This window comes from Haplochromis burtoni, unplaced genomic scaffold, assembly GCF_018398535.1.
Source record: "Haplochromis burtoni strain Fernald_Lab_line unplaced genomic scaffold, NCSU_Asbu1 Contig_186, whole genome shotgun sequence".
Lineage (NCBI taxonomy): Eukaryota > Metazoa > Chordata > Actinopteri > Cichliformes > Cichlidae > Haplochromis > Haplochromis burtoni.
The window spans coordinates 347944-366524 of record NW_024582547.1 but is presented as its reverse complement, the minus strand read 5'-3'; the positions used below and the strand labels follow the sequence as shown (position 1 = coordinate 366524).

At 41.4% G+C, this 18581-nt stretch overlaps 1 protein-coding gene across 1 annotated transcript in view; it reads left to right on the top strand.

Annotated features, from left to right (window-relative positions):
- The window catches only part of elk4 (ETS transcription factor ELK4), a 21260-nt gene extending 3850 nt beyond the window's left edge, over positions 1–17410 (top strand). The window contains exons 2-6 of the mRNA XM_005934500.3: positions 8166–8380; positions 10950–11723; positions 13683–13925; positions 15654–15773; positions 15854–17410. Coding sequence (XP_005934562.1) covers positions 8174–8380; positions 10950–11723; positions 13683–13925; positions 15654–15773; positions 15854–15952 — 1443 coding nt within the window. The 5' untranslated portion in view covers positions 8166–8173 and the 3' untranslated portion in view covers positions 15953–17410. The remainder of the gene's footprint in view (positions 1–8165; positions 8381–10949; positions 11724–13682; positions 13926–15653; positions 15774–15853) is intronic.
- The last annotated feature ends 1171 nt before the right edge of the window (positions 17411–18581 follow it).

Below are 18581 nucleotides of genomic sequence, written 5' to 3'. Positions count from 1 at the left end.
AAATTTTCAAATATATATCGTGATAAATATTTTTGGCCATATCGCCCTGCTCTAGAAGAGAAGCAGAGAGATGGAACTTTTTTCAGATTATTCCTTCATTGAAAACATGCCTGTTTCCCTGTTGTTTTGGCAGCATTGCTGTTGAAATAAGTTAAGCACAGGGTTCTCAGTTCCTCACATATATGGACCTGTGCTGGTGCTGAATGATGGGGCTTGACTCAAAATGCTGGGAATTCTATGATATACTACCATTAAAGCCAGTAGGAGAGTGTTTGTGGCACAGTATTTGGACAATGAACTGTACAAAAATGGAACCCAGTCAAAACCAAAACATTGCAGCTTAGCTAGTCGATCCAGCGCCTTTTGGAAAATACAGCCAGTATGGATGGAGACAAAGACGTTGTATTTATGTGCTGTTTGTGCATTTGATTCACAGAGCGCATGCATTGCATTCAGTCTTGAGAAAACTCAAGAACTTAAGACAACTGAAAGACGTTGATGACCACTACAATAGCAACCTAACCAACCAGTGCATAGCTAGCTGGTTAGCATTGACTTAATTTTCAAAGAAGAGTGAGTAAATTGTGAAAAGTAAAGCAATTGTGTTCTGTGAATGAAATAATTAAATTAACGCTGGCATACAGTCAGCATAGAGCTGTAGACTGATACCATTAGTACTAGGGCTGGGCGATATGAGGAAAATCTAATCACAACATGTTTTGGCTATATCATGATACGCCGTATACTAATGTTGTTTTTAACTACATAGTGCCGTAGAATTCAGGAGACAAAATAAAACAATTGAAATTAAAAAGGTATTCTTTTTGCTTATAAAAAAATTGTAAAATAAAAAATGTGATGACCTCAAATTACAGATCTATACAGTGAGTGACTATAAAAACACCTGACCAAGAACAGTCACAAGTATCACAGCTGATTTATCTAACATTTTCTTTGGCGTGTAGGGAGACGTTGACATGCCGAGTTTAAAACAGTCTTCATTTTGCAGTGGATGACTTTTCAGCTGGTGGAATAAATTCGTGGTACTGCTACCTTTTGCAGCAATAGTTTTATGGAAAGCTTTGCAAATGACTGCATTTTGTTCGGCATCCTCCGTATGAAATCCAAACGACAGCGAGTATTCCCTCGCATGTCTGAAACTCCCGCAGTCTCCATATTTTTCCCAATCTGGTAGTATATAAGCACGCATGCTCAGCGTAGTGTGCTAGGTAGAAAATGTCCTGGTTGGGAGGGGGAATTAATGATGCATTCACAGCATGTGATAGAAAAAACCCCAAAGCTGATACACTGCAGACAGCTTAATATTTCCAATTTATACGTGATGATTACAATAAAGCCATTTTAACCATTGTACGTGGAAAAACTTGCAAATATGCATGAAGTATATTCAGTATATTGCCCACCCATAATTAGTACTACATGATTAATACCAGCTTACTGTTGGAAACCAACAAGCAAAAGCTCCTGTTAGGGTTAGGCGCTAGAGCTGGGCGATATATCGAGTTTTTAAAAAATATCGATATATTTTTATACGAGATATAAGATGTGACAATATCCTTTATATCGATATAGTCTATGTTACGTTATAATTATACTTGTGGAGCCGCAAGTTTGCCTCTCTTTCGTCCACTTTTGTCTTTACGCAACGTTACTCTGCCTCACCTCTCCTTCACTGAACACAATTCCCCCTCCTCCCCCATCGCTTCACCTGCAGGAAGCGACAAGATGGACACGGCAAATCTCCGTTAACGAGTTACTGCGCATCGCCCCGTGCGTGGGGCTGGACGGCGTCAACGTGTTAGCTAGCTAACCACGCTAACGAGCTAACCACGCTAACGCCATGCAGCCCAGAGGTGCTGCACGGACGAAAATCCTTTTATTTTCTCAAAAGTTGACAGCGCGCCTTATGTATGAATTCTGGTTGTGCTTGATGGCCGCGAACCGATTTTATGTGGTACACGGCGCTCAGCAATCTGTCAAAAATGTTTTAGTACGACTTTAGTAAGCTACGGAGCTGCACCGCTTGATGGATTGTCGGAGCATTACGGCTGAGCCTCGCGGAGTGATACGTACAGTGCTTCAACGTAATATTACCCTACTGTGTATAAGGACCATAAATGGCACCTGTTAAGAGACGTGGTTGCGAAGCGGATTTCAAACTCCAGGCTGTCAGTCACGCAGTACAAGTTGGGAACAGAGCAGCTGTGAAATCTGTCTTTGTTATTGTGCTCAGCGTCTTTTAGTTTACATTTTGACTGCACAATTGTGAGCTTTTTGTTATGCACAAAAACAACATTGTTTTCTTTTATTTATGGAACATGATTATTTAATAAATGCTCATAATTTATTTTTGAGTAAATTTTATGTAAATCTGCTCTATGTTAATAAAAGTGCCTGTGTGACATCTGGGACACAGCTTTGACTAAGAACTCTCTTCTTGTTCTTACTTTATGGCTTTAAAAAAATATATCGAGATATATATCTTATATCGCCATCCAGCTAAAAAATATCGAGATATGAATTTTGGGTCATATCGCCCAGCCCTATTAGGCGCTTTTGCTTGTTGCTCCACTGCCTTAAATTTGATGTCATTGTTTTGGAATGAGAAACTGTCGCACGCATTCCAGTGGTGATTAAAATAATTGATAAGGCTGCAGGCATTTAATAATTCTATTTTTTTATTCTATTGGAAACAGTTGTCCATTCCCCTTGCTTGTCACCAGACAATCGCAAATTACTGTTGAACCTTTCTTTTAACAGTAAACTAATACCAGAAAACCAAAATATACTGAACATGTTACAAGGAAGCTCATCATTCTATTGCCCTATCTTTGATAAATGCTGCGATTAGCCTGACCCAGGCTGCAAATGTGCTGTAAAACCGTGCATTCTAACATGGGAGTCTATGGAGATTGGCTACGTTTTGGAGCAGGAGGGCCAGATTTAATGTGCCTGATGGTCTTAGTTGGGCAGCTCTGTTGTTAACGAATCTTGCTACAATTAGATACAAGTTGTAGAGCAGCTTGCTTGCTTATCACATTAATTTTCCGCCCTCCATTTCAGATTTGTTTAGCTACATTTACTCTACACTTGCACGGTCTTTTGCTCTTAATATGCAGTGAAAAAACTGAAAGCATTTCGCTTTAGACTGTTGCTTTCCACAGCACAGCAACTGCACGAAAATTGTTGTCATAGCATTAGAGTGTGAGAAAGGACCAGAGATTCCAGGTTATTTTTTTCATAATTCTAAACAGGTTGAAAAAAGGTTACATGAAAGTAGGATGTTGTTATAATGAAATGGTCACCTGCCCCCAGCCAAATAGAAAGAGATTGTCCACTCTTTTTTTTTTTTATGTCCAAAAACTGCACGAGTCCAGAGAGTTGGCAGGATAAGGAGCACCGGAGACAAAGGGCAGCTATACTCTTGTGTACTTTTAGGGTTATGTGTAGTATCCGCTCACTCAGTATACATTTGTTCCTCTGCTGTCTTCACTATAGGACTTGCAGCAGTGTCACTCACAACATGAACTCAGCTGATTTTTTTTCTAATTCCATAGAAACCTTTTCCCTGCTGAGAAAAGGAACTTCTCATTTTTCTTTTTGAAACCATATAATTAGGTGACCCTTGAGAGATGCACCCAGCTGAGGTAACAAGCAGGAAGAACTATAGTTAGGCTGTCTTGGCTGGTTTGAAGTAAGATGTACCAGTTGCCTGTGCTCTTGATTGCAAGACCACAAAGCATGGAACAAAAAGAAAAATAAAAGTTGGTGCTTACAAATATGTGAGCTGCAATGTGGAGAGAGATGGCAGTCAGCAACATTCTGTACACTCCTACATAGTCCTAATTAGTTATAGTGAGGACACCTGTGTGGGTGTGCCGCCTGTGTTTGTGGGCTGGAATCAGAGCGCACTGTCATATCAGTAAAGTCAATCACAAGTATGAAAGAAAATCACACCGAGGACATGATCTGAAAATTACAAAACAATACAGGAAACCAAAGTGTTATCAAAAGTCAGCCTTTTGATTGTTACTCAGTTGTTTGCAGTGTTGTTGAAACCGCGATTTATCTGCAAATAACAGGACTCTTTTCTGCTAAATTAGCATAATAAGCATATTCACTTGGTGTTGTTTCCCACCATGACTCAAAGACAGTCAGAAACACATGGGCCTCAGCAGGCCTGCATATATCTAATATGTAAATGTGGCAAAAATGGAGTTTGTGCAATTCTACTGAGCTTGAAAGTCAATATTTGGTATGACAAAATCAGATTGCTCTTTTCTGTGTTCATTATTCCTTCATCTTTGACAAGATCCCCAAATGCAGTTCCAAACCATGACAGAGGCTCCACCATGTTGTACAGATGCCTGGAAACACACACTGTTGTACCTGTCTCATGACCTCTGGGTATTTGGTGATGATTTAAACCTAAGATTTGAATCCATCACTTCAAAGGTCCAGCTGCTTTTCAGTCCAGTTCCTGTGTCATTTGGCATACCTCATTCTTTTCTCCCCGTTTCTCTTCCTTAAGCATGTCTTCTTAAAAAGGACACGCTACGCACCAAAAGATCATATAAGTTATCAGTTTTTGGCTAATAACGCTTTTACTAATTGGTGCAACAGTACTATTTTGTGTTTGTCAGTGATGGCAAATTCTGTGTGTCTGAAGATAGAATTATATATTGGTTCTTTGCTAAATTCTCTTACGCTGGTTCATCCTTTGAGTTAGGTGCCTTTTGTACTTGAATGATTCATAAGTCATAATAATAAATCCTAACCCATTCCTCTGAAAATGGTCAGGTAGAATGACTGGACTGAAAATAAGTGAGTGAAGTAAAAATTTGAAAGACATTCAGAAATCCTGGAGAACTATTGCTCAAGATTACTGGCTTTTTGGAGGCCAAATCTAAAGAAATGAGAGCTGGCTTGAGGCTTTTGAACAGTACTGTACGCCACGGTATGAGGCTATAGTGAAACTGATCGCTTCATCACACAGCCGGTAAGGATTGGACAGAGTCAAATCGTTAAGGCTGCATGATTACACTTTTATGGGTGGCAGTCGTATTAATGCTGCTACCACTGTCATTGCTACAGTTATTGTGTTATTTGGGGGATGCACACTTCTTATGGTGACCACCTCAGACATTACCCTTCTTTAAAATTGCTGTCTACTTAAAAACCGGAGTGCAGTTATTTGTGGCTGATTTGTGAAGTGATGTAACCACCGTTCTTATGATGGCAGTTCTACATATAACACTTAGATGTAACTGAGTAGACAGTTCTTAAAGTCATTTGACTGTGCCAGGGCCTCTGACTCACCGTCTTTATCAGACAGTCCATGTATGTTCTGGTAACAAAATAATGATCAAATTCACAGTTGTTCCAAGGCAGCTGGCAACTGTTAAGGTGGAATGTTTTCCTACATATAATTTAGTGCATGAGTTGGCAGCTTGAGTTGTTCTGGCTGTTTAAATGCTCAAACATCTTTGTCTTTTAGCTTTAAAAAAAGATACACAATTAAAAAACAAAACAGGGAATCAATGAAAAATAACGACAGTAAGAAGAAAATGAGACAAGAAGAGAACTATCACTGTTGCCTCATAAATGGACACTGGTCAAAATGGTCAAAAATGAAAGGGTGCCAGATCTTTTCTCATTCCTTCTGTTTCATTTTAAGAAAAAATCCACTTGCTCCAAGTCTTAGCTCAACTAACCAACAGTGACCATTTATTTTGGTTTTGTCGGCCCTCTCTCAACATACTCTTGAGTGGTGATTGCATCTTCTAGCATTTGAAAAGATGTGCATTAATTAACCAAGCTGTAAATATTCTTATAGCAATCTTTGTCCGAGTTCTGTCACAGTTATCCAGAATTGCACATCAATGATTCTCATCCTCAGCTCCTCCCCTCGTGTCTTAATCACTCCCACTAGAAATGTGAGCAGAGGAGGCAAGAAAACAGCCTTCTAACTTCTAACAAAAACGAGTCACCTTTGACTTGGATCCATCACTTTAAAGCAGTGACAATTAAATGTGACCTTTGACATACTGTTCTGTTATAGTGTAACTGCTGTTGTGCCTGTGATAAGGAGGTGTGTTATTTTTGGTTCAGAATAACTGGTATTTTGTTTCAAAGTGTAAATGTGCCTGGAAGAACTGGTTACTTATTATACATTTACATGATTTGTGTGTGTGATTCTGTCTTTGCCTTCCAGGCACTCGAGCAGCTGTTTGGTGTATGGCAGAATGAGTCTGTTAGATAAAGAGACAATTTTAGCCACATGAAATCAAATGTAATTGATTACTGTGTGGGTAAATGTGTGTTGAATCTGTTATGAATAAGGGTGCTAATTTTAGTGTGAAGTGGAGGCAGTCACTTATCACTTATACTTATTATACTTAGGACTCACCTGTTTTTCTTCTTTGTACTTTTTGAGGGTGTTCAGGCGACTGTATCCCCAGAGAATGGAAAACAGTCTAAAGTTTCTGGGAAAGACCAAGAATGGAATTGTGTGTGGGATCCTTTTTTTTTAAATTTTAGATCCTTTTAGGTATTTTTATTTTTTTTTTTAGTTTTTTATTAAATTGTTTAATGTAAATCCAGTATTTGTGTTAGTGACCGTTTCTATTGTAGTTTATAATACGGAAAATTGTTTTGCTTGTCGTAATTGCCTTTTGTAAAATTTGGAAACAGCCCTGTCTAGCAAAGCGTGGGCCATTAGCAGCAGGGTAGAAATAGCTGCCTGCTACCCAGTCGGGGGTTGCTGCTTGTGGATGTCACAAGTGCTTCATAGTCCCGCAATGTTGAACACTACATTAAAGGCATGGTACATAAAAATAACAAACGCTGGTCTGCACCAAGTTCTTCCTCTCTGGTCAGTGATCGAAGCTTAGCTGCTGTCAATTCAATTCACAACATGGTGCAGTGCAACAACATATCAGACACTTTTTTTAAATCGCACACAGAGAAACGGTGAAAGGCATGAAGTTTGATCATCTTTATAAAAAACAAACCCATAAAAGTTCTTTTAAAGAGTCCTGTTCCTACAGTCATTTATTGGAACTGTAGACATAAATATATTCAATTCAATTCAATTCAATTTTATTTATATAGCGCTAAATCACAACAAAAGTCTCCTCAAAGCGCTTCATAGATACAGAGAAAAACCCAACAATCATATGACCCCCTATGAGCAAGCACTTTGGTGACAGTGGGAAGGAAAAACTCCCTTTTAACAGGAAGAAACCTCCGGCAGAACCAGGCTCAGGGAGGGGCGGCCATCTGCTGCGACCGGTTGGGGTGAGAGAAGGAAGACAGGATAAAGACATGCTGTGGAAGAGAGACAGAGGTTAATAACAGATATGATTCAATGCAGAGAGGTCTGTTAACACTTATACAATATATACATAAACACCTCTGCAAATGACACACCTGTGCATATCCTGGGCCCCTTCAGCAAGTCTCCTTTCTGAGCCGCCTTTATTACATTTTAGGAAGGGAATTTTGTGAATACCTCCCGACATGTGAGAAAGATATTTGGGCCTGAGCAGGACTGCATAGTAACCACATTGCATTGTTAATTTTGATGTTTATCTCTGAATAATTGGCTTAAAGTGAAGTATGTGATTTTCCATTTAGTATGAGTGTGTCATGGTCGTAAACAACCGCAGTCGTTCAGAATGCTCCTGCTCACCAAGATATGAAGACGAACCAAAGTGACTGTGTTCTCTGCGTATTAGAAATTTCCATAAAGAGTGTGGCATCGAATATTTTTGACTCAGTCCAGCTGGTAAAGAAACAAGTCTTCCGTTTATTCAGCAGAGTGTGTGGCTGCATTATTATCTAGCAATTCAGTTCAATTTTAGTTATACAGCGCCAAATCACAACTACAGTTGCCTCAAGGTGCTTTATATTGTAAGGTAGACCCTACAGTAATACATACAATGGCAGAACCACACAGGTGAACAGTGCTTGTAGCAGATATTCCACCTGGTCCTGTAAAAGCTGTAAATCTTTAGTTATAAGATGTAATATAATATAAATTGGGGCCACATGTCTGTGGGATCTCAGTATTTGATTTAATACTGACCCAAAGAGTCATTTTTTTAATTTATTTTTTTGTCCCTGCCTTGTTTTTTTTTCAGTGAGAGACATGGACAACTCCGTCACCCTGTGGCAGTTCCTGCTTCAGCTTCTGTTGGATTCCAACAATGAGCAGCTCATCTGCTGGACCAATGACGAAGGGGAGTTCAAACTGCTGCAGGCTGAGGAGGTGGCCCGGCTGTGGGGAGCCCGCAAGAACAAGCCCAATATGAACTATGACAAACTGAGCAGGGCACTCAGATACTACTATGACAAGGTAAGCACGTCTATAGTCTTCTATCAGGTGAGATACATCGCAGCTGAAAGCTCAGGGTTTTTTTGTTCTTCAAGTAACAGTTATTACACTTTCAGTTCATTAAGACTGAACATAAACCATTCATTGTTCTTCAGTATTCTTAAACATTCAACCAATTGCAGTCTGGTGTTCATGTAGGCCAGATGATGTCAGGATATGTTTTTTCCTGTGGCTGATAGGGTGGGTACTGTGTGGTTGGTGGGCTACCAGCTGCTGTGAGCCTTAACTGCCTTGAAAAGTTGTTCTTTGTTTTGTTTTTTTATTATTATTTGGGTGTTTTAAAAATCCCCCTCACCCAGCTGAACATGGGTATTTTAAAGAAGCTAGCAGAGGCAAAAGGGCTAAAGCTACTCATAGCCAGCCACAAGCTAGCAGGCTAAGTACAGGCAAAGGATCAAAGTGGTTATGAGGAGAATTATAGAGACAGGTGAAAAAGAGAGTAGCGTAAAAGTCTCTTTATCGAAGGAGTTTATAAACATACTGCAACGTGATACGAGTTACTGCCATTTGTTTTGCTGTACGAAACTGTTGCACCTGCTTCTGTGTTGTAAGCTAAAATATGTCAGGTCACTTGTTTTCAGAGTTTGTACCTCTTACAGCAGGAGAGCAGTTTATTTTCAGTTGTTTAAGTGAGAACTTGTGAAAACTGTAAAGTTGAATAATTTCTGTTATTGTGAAAATAAAACTTTTTATTGAAGAAAAGTTGTTTTTTATTTTATTATAGGTTTTAGAAAGAAAATCGGGTATAAAAAGAAGATCTGTATCGGCGGGATGCAGTTACAACAAATCAGAATCAGCCAAGAAAGTTGCAGTGATTGCAACTGTAATAATCTGAATCTGAGACTGGTCTGTTACTGGTAACACCACTTAAGTAACACAAAGAGTGACTAGTGAAACAGACTTAGCTTTCAAAGCTAACGGAGGCAGAGGGGAAAGAGCCAAAAGCACACAGTTGTGGCAATTTCTCAATTTTTTTTCCTTAGTCTGAAAAGATTTATATACTGTCTGTGGTTTTTGGACTCCTCATTTTGAAACGTGCACTTTGGAGCCAAAGCTGACCATATTTATAAACTGTGCAATGCAGAGACCTACAGCGGTAAGTAACAGACTAATAAAATAACTGAATTTCACTGAAATTGAAGCACAGACTTATTGAATGGGTTTTGTCTCGCAGCGGGACGTTATTTATCAAATTAGGCCATTAACATACTCAAACCCTCAAATGTGGTCAAGCAATCGAGTTCTTTGACTCCAATTAGCAGAGCTAAGGCCTAACCATAACCGCATCTGTCAATCCAAGCTGACATGCTCCTTACTGTAAACCTCAGTAAAATCCAAACAGGAGAAGTAAAAACAAAAACCCCTCAGCTACCATGCAGTTGTTGTGAAGGAGTAAAATAGCCATTAGTTGGAAAACCATTTTTAAACTGGGATGTAAATATGCTTTTTCACGATGTCAAGTTAAGGCTTTTAAACTGTGAGTCTGTGGTGATCACTTTGCTTTTACAGCCAGGTTCAAGTGACCTTTAGAGGACCTGCAGTTTACTCATGGTAGCGTCATTCAGCTTCAGAGATGGCACCTTGGGCTGAGGGCCATACAGGTTCAGATCATCTCTGATTTCTCTAGTAGAGATCAGCAATAGTTTTCCCACTAAATGTGCAGCACAGTCTCCTGGCCTTGTTTTCTAGATACTGATGATTGTTTTCAAAATAAGATAATGCTGGAGTATATGACATTAGCACAGTTAATCTATGATGAATCACTTGTTCTATTCTTGTCCTATTTCTCGAATTTCAAAAAGCCCCTGAGGTCAGATGAAGCAGAAGGGAATTTTAAATTTGAATATTTAAAAATGCTCCCCGGCATGTTGTCCGGGAGGCGGAATGTTAGCTACATAAAGACTCACATTCCAAAACGTGTACTGTAAGTTTGATCACATTCTGATGTGTGTGAAATCAGGTGTGCAGCTGTTGTGTGTTTTGAAGCAGCAGCTGGAGACTCGGAGGTCGTTTCCTCCAGACAGCTGCATCAAAGAGCAACCATTCCAGAGTATATACAGACGTATAGGAAAACAGTTTTCAGTAGTAATCTGTGACACATGTGGCACCATGATTGGCTTCAAAGCAGTAGTAATGTCACCGAATCATTCCCACTTCCTCTTTAAGTACCACACTTGGTTGTCTACAATAAGAGTCAAATGCATTTTTGAGTGTGGGGAGGGGCCTTTCAAACCTACTGCTCTGTGACATGTTGAAGAGAAGGAGAGAGCTGTCTGTCTCCCACTCTGCTCGCAGTTTGGCTGAGTCTCAGGCTGACCCTGTGGGCGTGCAGGGCAGGGCTGGTCTGGTATGTTTGGCTGCAGCATTCGTGGTTAGTAGATTCGTACAGACAGGAAAGACGGATCTGTCCCACGCACAAAGCCTTTCTGTGGTTTGACTCTATATTTTTTCTTAGAAACATACTACCACAGTCTCACACTGCACTATCTGTGTGCGTGCATAATTATCACGCTGTGTTTCTGTTTTGTAGAACATCATAAAGAAGGTGAACGGTCAGAAGTTTGTCTATCGCTTCGTGTCCTATCCTGACATCCTCAAAGGAGACGTCACTCGAGCAGAGGGCGTGGATGCGGGCGCAGGGGGTACCACTCCACTATCGAAGAGGGCAGACGACATTGTGCAGGAGGCCGAGTCTGGCGACAGAGCCAGGGTGGGAGTTAGCGCAGCATCTCTGGCCTCCAGCACCAAGCAGTCGAACCGCAATGACTACATTCACTCTGGCATGTACACGTCCTTCACGCTCAACTCGCTGCAAAATGGGCGGCAGCTCTTCAAGTCTATCAAAATAGAGAATCCAGCAGAGAAGATGGCTGAGAAGAGGGCTGTCACTGCTGCTTCACAGGGCCAGGAGACGCTGCCTCAAACGCAGCAACCCACTGCTTTGCCCTCGGTCATCAAGTTCGGGAACACCCCTCAAAAACCAGCACCAGCACTGCCTCCTCAGGTTGCTATAGAGCCCGGCCTCATGCCCAGCCCCTTGGATTCTCTTCAAACTCCTCCCCGCAGGGCTGAAGACATCAGCACACACTCCTCCCTGCCACCACAGACCATTTACTCATTCGATAACATCCGCCCATCAGAACCAACGTTCAGCCTCCCAGATCTGACCTCAACCAGCCCCTCGCCCAATCTAGTGCCAGACTCTTCCCAGGAGCTGGTGATTGACAGCGACATTGAGTCTGGATCTTCTCAGCCCACAGACGCTCAGGCACCGGAGCCCACAAATTCTCAGGCACAGGAGAAGGCAAGTATACATTCAAACACAGAGAGACAGTCACTCTGCTCAGTGGAACAATCACACATCTTCATAGTACAGTACTGTGCAAGAGCCTTGAATCACGCCTCAATTTTAGTTATAATTAAAACTGAAATTATTAAAATGTTGCTTGGAGGTGCAACGATTTATTGAAACATGTGCAAACAGACGTGGAAATACAGTACACATGAGTGTACAATTTTAAAGAGCTTGAAACTCCATATTTGGTATAACCACCTTTATTCGTCAGCGGTACTCTAAGTAGTCTTTAGGAAAAGTTCTCCAGACTTCTTGAAGGACATTGAAAGCCCTTGTTTGGATGTTGACTACATTTTGTTCTGTTTCTGTTAAAATGATCCCACGCTGCTTCAGTGCTGGCTCTGGGTGGGTCACTGACTGATAGTAGGGCTGTGCGATATGACCAAAATCTCATATCCCGATATATCGTCCTGACAACGCTATAAATCACAGAAATGTAACATTTTCTGTAAATTCTGTGAATCTCGGGCAACTCGACCTGCGTGAAGTGTTTCCAGCTGCGCGTCATGTAGCTGGAGTTGAGTGTTTTAACCGATGCATGAAACGATACATTTTTAGACATAGTTTTGGGTGCCTTGAAAAGCGCTATATAAATCCAATCCATTATTATTATTATAGATGTAACGGCCGCTGTTTTCTTTGTATTTATTACACGGCGTGCTGCGGGGAAAAGCCTGTTCTAACATTTGAGTCTAAGGTTTCTTTTAAGCACCTGACGGCTCTTTTTTACTTCTCATCCATAAACTGTCTCCATACTCTTTCACGTGATTCTTGCATAGGTGGTAGAGGTTTGCCGGGTTTCAGTCTGAGGTGGGAACCGGTTTCCTGCATAATTTGCATAGTACAGTTTTCTGGTCTGTGGCAGACTTTTCATAACCAAACCATGTCCATGCTACAGAGGGACACGACCTCTGCTGTGTTTAACAGACTTTGGATGCTCACTGTTGGCAGTTTTGCCAGCCTTTCCTTCCCAGGACATGACCTTTAGATACTGTTCATCTGCTATAAGTAATTTTTTTGCCCCTTCTTTTTGATATGCCAAGTTTGCAGCTAATAGCTCTTTCTGAGTCACCTTGCAAAAAGTGCAAAAAGAAATAGGATTGCCAAGTTTTCTGTTACATGTATATACAACACTGTTTATTTATGTGCCTTTCTTTTTTGCTTGAATGATTCATAGGTCAGTGTTAAGTGACTAAAGAAACAAAACCAAAAAAAGGACTTGGGGAAAAGGCAGCCAATGTCTGCAGAAAAATCTTTGACAGGCCTTCAGAAAGTCTGGAGAACTCTTGTTCAAGATTACAGAAAACCACACAAAGTCTGGAGTTTTACACAGTACTGGATATCATACATATTTTGAGTTTTCAAGCAGTTCATTTTCTTTGAAAATGGTAGAACTTTTTTAATAATACAGGATATTTGATTTAGTTTATTATGTGTGTTTTTATATTGATAGTAATGTCTATAAAAGAACGTCAAAGTGTATTTTAGAATTCTGCAGCTGCTTTTTTGTGATGCCGTAAATACTGGTGATAAAACAACTGACTGGATTACTCCATAAATTTTACAGTCCTGTCAAAGTCTGACTTTAATCTCCTCTCAGCGCTACACTCGATGCACCTTTACCAAGGTTATTATAGTTAAGTAGAACTCAGCTAAAACTTTGACTTGTCTGTTGGAATATATCTTTTTGACGTGGTATACCTGACAAATACCCCTCCATATAATGAAAAGTAGAACTAATTGAAAACAATAAACACCAAATTAAAACTAGACTTTTTATAAATAAAGTTAAATGGAATGAGCATGCCCACTAAAGTCACTATGGACTCCTGTTCTAGTTCTCTTTGGCGGGGTTGTGTTGTAGTTTGAATATGTCAGAGAAAAAACAGAGAACCTGTCTTTGAGCAGCAGATGGAGAGCAGCGTTGTCCTGTCTGGAGATGAGACCAGCATGTTGGACACTGAAACCAGTTCCTCCTCAGTGAGCAGCAGCACCACAGTCAGCACCCAGAGCTCAGGAAAGGCACGCAAGCCCCCCAAAATCCTGCAGCTCAGCCCACCAGCTCTGCTCGTCACTGCCTCTGACTTCTCCCCCATGAATCTCTGCAGCCCCTCACTGCCTACTGCCTCGCTCACACCAGCAATGCTTCAGGTGAGTTCACAGAAACGGCTCAAACAGGTAGTGATCATGTCCAGCAGGGGGCAGCAGTGCTTCAGGATTAACTGATGCTCCCTTGCTTTGTTGTGATGTTTGAGTCTTCCTGGTCATGCTATTTACAGATCACATGCCTGCGTGCGCTGCTGTATAAAATGTCACAGTCTGTTAGATGTAATTGTGTTGTTGATTCACTATTTGTCCCCCAGCAGGCCAGCCAGGTCTGATCATGAGATCCAGCTCAGACTGAGTTCATGTTTTCTCTGTTCGCAGCCTGTGATGGAGTCAGAGCTGCACTGGTGGCATCAGAGGTTTTAGCTGTAGTTGATTTTTAACACACGGTGATCCATCCTGATATTTCCTGTCTTTCTATAAAACTAGATCAAAATCCTATCCAGATATTTTTAGACTGAGTGGGGATATTTTCAACTAAAGCAATGTGTGAGAGGTCTCGATCACTTTTAATAACAATGAAAGAGTAATTTCCAAGGTGTCATGTAAAAGCAGTTTGCTTCTGTTTGAATGTCTCTTTATGTTTTCAGGAAACTATTGTTCTTTTTTCTGATGTCTAACATAATGTCTGTGTTGTTGGGTAAAGAAGTTTTGCCACTGGGGAAAAAGTCTCTTACGTCACATAGCCTGGGACTTGTTTGTCTCAATTTGGTCACTTGGTATTTATTATTCTGTGTATTGTCTTTGAATGTGTCAGTGTGTGTCCTGCCTTAGACATCGTCATTATATGCCACATATAGTGTAATAACTGAAATAACACAAATAGAAATGAGTAATGTTAAAAGAGTCATGTGAGCAAGACGAGCCTGTAGAGATTCTCTAGAGCTGTTCTTGCAAAAGCAAAGTGTGTTTGGCACCACAAAGGATTCAGATCACAATTCTGATTGCAAAAACTGCCAGACAAAAAACAAAAAAGAAAACCAAGTGAAAGTACTTTGGCACTAACTCGGTGGTAGTTGTTCCTTTGGTTTGTGATTCTCTCTCCGTGCCATATCAGATCATATATCACATGCATATTTATTCATTCAAGTAGCTGTGGATGTGCAGATTCTCTATGATCCCCTTGGGTATCCTGCAGCATCCTCAGCATCCTACTTCCCGGACCTTGATAAGGTCTATTAGTGCGTTGTAATTGCATTCTCAGGGTTCCTCCGAGAAATACATGCTGCTGCTGCTAATGGGCAACACTGGAGTCGAACAAAAGCATCGTGATCCTAACAGTTAGACTAGAAATAAACTCCAAAAATGCAACGTGACACCTCTGTGCAGCACAATGACTAGAAAGTCATGACTCTGTGTTTTTGCATATTTGGATAGTGAAACAGTGAAGATGGAGAGGGAAGACATGCAGCAGGCTGCTGCTCTCTCACTGAGCCAAACTGACACCCAATGTGTATTTATTTATTTATTTTTAAAAATCTGCTATAAATACATCTTTATCATTTCAATTCAATTCAATTTTATTTATATAGCGCCAAATCACAACAAAAGTCGCCTCAAGGCGCTTCATAGATACAGAGAAAAACCCAACAATCATATGACCCCCTATGAGCAAGCACTTTGGCGACAGTGGGAAGGAAAAACTCCCTTTTAACAGGAAGAAACCTCCGGCAGAACCAGGCTCAGGGAGGGGCGGCCATCTGCCATTTATGTACATTTATGTACATTAATCTCAGTCTAGTTTAATTGTGGGCCTTGTTTTGTCCTCCTTAGACTCCAACGCTTCTGCTGACTCCAAGCCCGCTTCTCTCCAACATCCACTTCTGGAGCACGCTCAGTCCGGTCGCTCCACTCAGCCCAGCCACGCGACGCCAGGGAGGCCATCTGTTCCAAGTCAGTGCCGCTCTCTGCTCTCAGTCAGTCTTTCTGTATCTATCGGTGCACCTAACTCACCCCTTGATAATCTCTTTCAGTTTCCGTCGGTCGTCACCCCCCAGTTCCAGATCCCAGTGCACAGCATGGACGGGACCAACACACCTGGCCCCATTTCACCGGACCCTCAGAAAACATAGGAGTAGCCCGTCTCCTCCTCCCCTCAGTACCAACACATTTGGACCCAGAAAGCCAGACACCTACCCTTCTCCCGCTCCTACTCCACCTTCTCCACCCACATCCAGGACGATGATGTGAGAGCTGAGTGTTTATTTCACATCACTCTGGTGCTTTGAAGTTCTCTGCCACAGGATTCACACTACGCTCAGGTGTGTGGAGAAGTGTCGGCAGGCCTGCTGTTTGACTGCTTTGCTGTGCTTGTTTATTTTCATCTTCACTATTATCTTAATAATACCAACACACTTAAACCGAGTCTGGCTTTTTTGCGGCTCCTTGTGTCACAAAAGTTGAAAGAAAGTTGTTTTTTGAAACCCCTTTTTTATGGAAGCAGATGTGCACGTGGACTGAACCCTCAGCAGCTGCAGTCTTCATACCTGGACACACGGAGCAGCTGAATCTTTCCTTTTATAGACTCAGACCTTCTTTTCTCGTGCTAAAGTGTTCTTGCCAAACACGACACCGGGCCTGCTCACAGTGATTCTGTTTGGTTTTGTGCTCAGTCCTTAACTTTTCCTCTAGTTTAAAGGATTTATTTCAACCTGCATGTTTACCTGCAGCTCCTCTATCTTTTAGCCAGGTCTCAACACAAATTTAAATGTTAAGCCTTGCCTCAGCTGCTCTGTCTTATCGTGACATGTGGCCATAATCCAAGCTGAACCATGAACCTTGCCTCGGTGTATCAGCTCTAGTGAATCGTGCGTCTCTAGTAGAATAGGTCTGAAATCCAGCATGAGCTGCTCTGCCTCCGGTTGGTAAAGCTTTCACGTGGGAATGAAAGAAAGCGAAGCCATAACTCTTTCTCCAAGCAACGACAAATCCTTCATTTGTAATTCAGGCATCATGTTAACGGCTCTTACCATAAGTGTCTCAAACAAACCATGTAAGAGAAAAGCCGAGAGAAAATAGCATAGCAGCCACTCTACTGCCACTCCAGCAGAAACCGCTAAAGCTCAGTGATTAATATGCATAACATTAGTTCAGTATGGATGAAAGCTCACCTGTGCCAACACCAGTTTATCATTATCTGATGTAGTTATGCAAAAGACAGGTGATGTGGAGAAGTCTCCAGTACAGCATTAAAATGGATGTTTACAGCCTCTTGTTTCCTAACACTGAGGCTTCAAAATGTTTAAACCAAAACCAATTGGCAATGTCGTGGAGACTGTGTCCATTTTCTCTGTACAATTTGTTTAACATGCAGTAAAAATGGCAGACATCATATATACTGGGTTATTCTGTCAGCTGAGGTGGTGTTTTTAAAGACGTAATATCTTTGAGCTGATGTATTAGTTGATCTTTGGTGGGAGCTTTAACCAGAAGGATTCTTCTCCCAGGAAACATTCCCAGCATCTTTTACAGCCTCACTGATATCTGATGTGTTGCTTGGCGTGTCAGTGCTGTTGTTGGTTCCCAGCACTGGCTGTTAGCCATCTGAACATGCAGTGACGAGCCAAAGCATTTATGGTCACCTCTCATCATATGCTAATGAACCTTCATGTGCCACAGTGCACACCTGCTGTGTTGGGGATTATATCAGACAGTTGAAGGTGGTTTGTTGGTTACTACCCCACACGCCAGCCTTGGTGTTCCATATGTGTTGTCGCTGGCCATTGTAAGAGCTATCTGCTTGTTTCTCCGAGATTTACTAGTTCGCAGTTCGCTCACAGTACCTTTAAACACACCCCAGATTATTCTCTCTTCATGAGAGCAGCCATCATGTTGTGGCTCATCTGCAGAAAAGCTCCTTCCCCCTTAGGACCCTCTATTCGCTGATCAGCCATGAGAGGTTTGCACCTTCTTTGCCACTGATTTTAAAGCCATACGTCTGAGTGACAGACTGAAATCCCAAAGGTGGTAAATCCCACCTTTCTATGCTAAACATGCAAATTGTACATGACATGTTTACACAATACTTGGATAAAACACACTGAATTTTGTGTGTTTACCAGACTTTGCACCCCAGGGATGGATGTTGGGGAGTGGGGGAACTTACTGCTCATTTCTGCTCAACTAACTGACCCCACTGTCCATCAGAGTGATATATGGTGCCTTACCACAGCCGCGCCCACGTTTCTCCCGATACTGGATGGAGGTAAAGCGATGGAACAGTATACCACAGCTCTCCTCTTCGCTTTTATGCCATATCTTAGACCAAACCCCGGAAGTTTGGAGTAAAACTTCACCAGGGATGTTTTGTGCACAAGCACACTGCAGCTCAAATGTGCCGCAGTGACCTTCTGGATGCTTTACTGTACATACGGACAGCAACATGCACAGCATGTAAAATGTAATCAGGCAGTGTATTAAAGTTGGCAGCCATGTCTGTTTCCAGCCTGCTTCTCAATGTTCTACTCAGAAAGTATATGAATATATATAGAAGACCTGTTTAAGCTTTTGTTTGTGTGTAATCTTCTTTATTTTCCTGTAACACAAATAGAATTTTAAGATTAATTTCTATTTTTGTAATGGCCAAGTAGTTAGATGTCTCCTATGTTGGGTTTTCTGATTTAATGTTCTCTCTGTGCATGTGTTTCCTCTTGTGGATTTAGGAGGAGGTGGCAACGACAGCCCCGTGGCGATGTTGGCCAT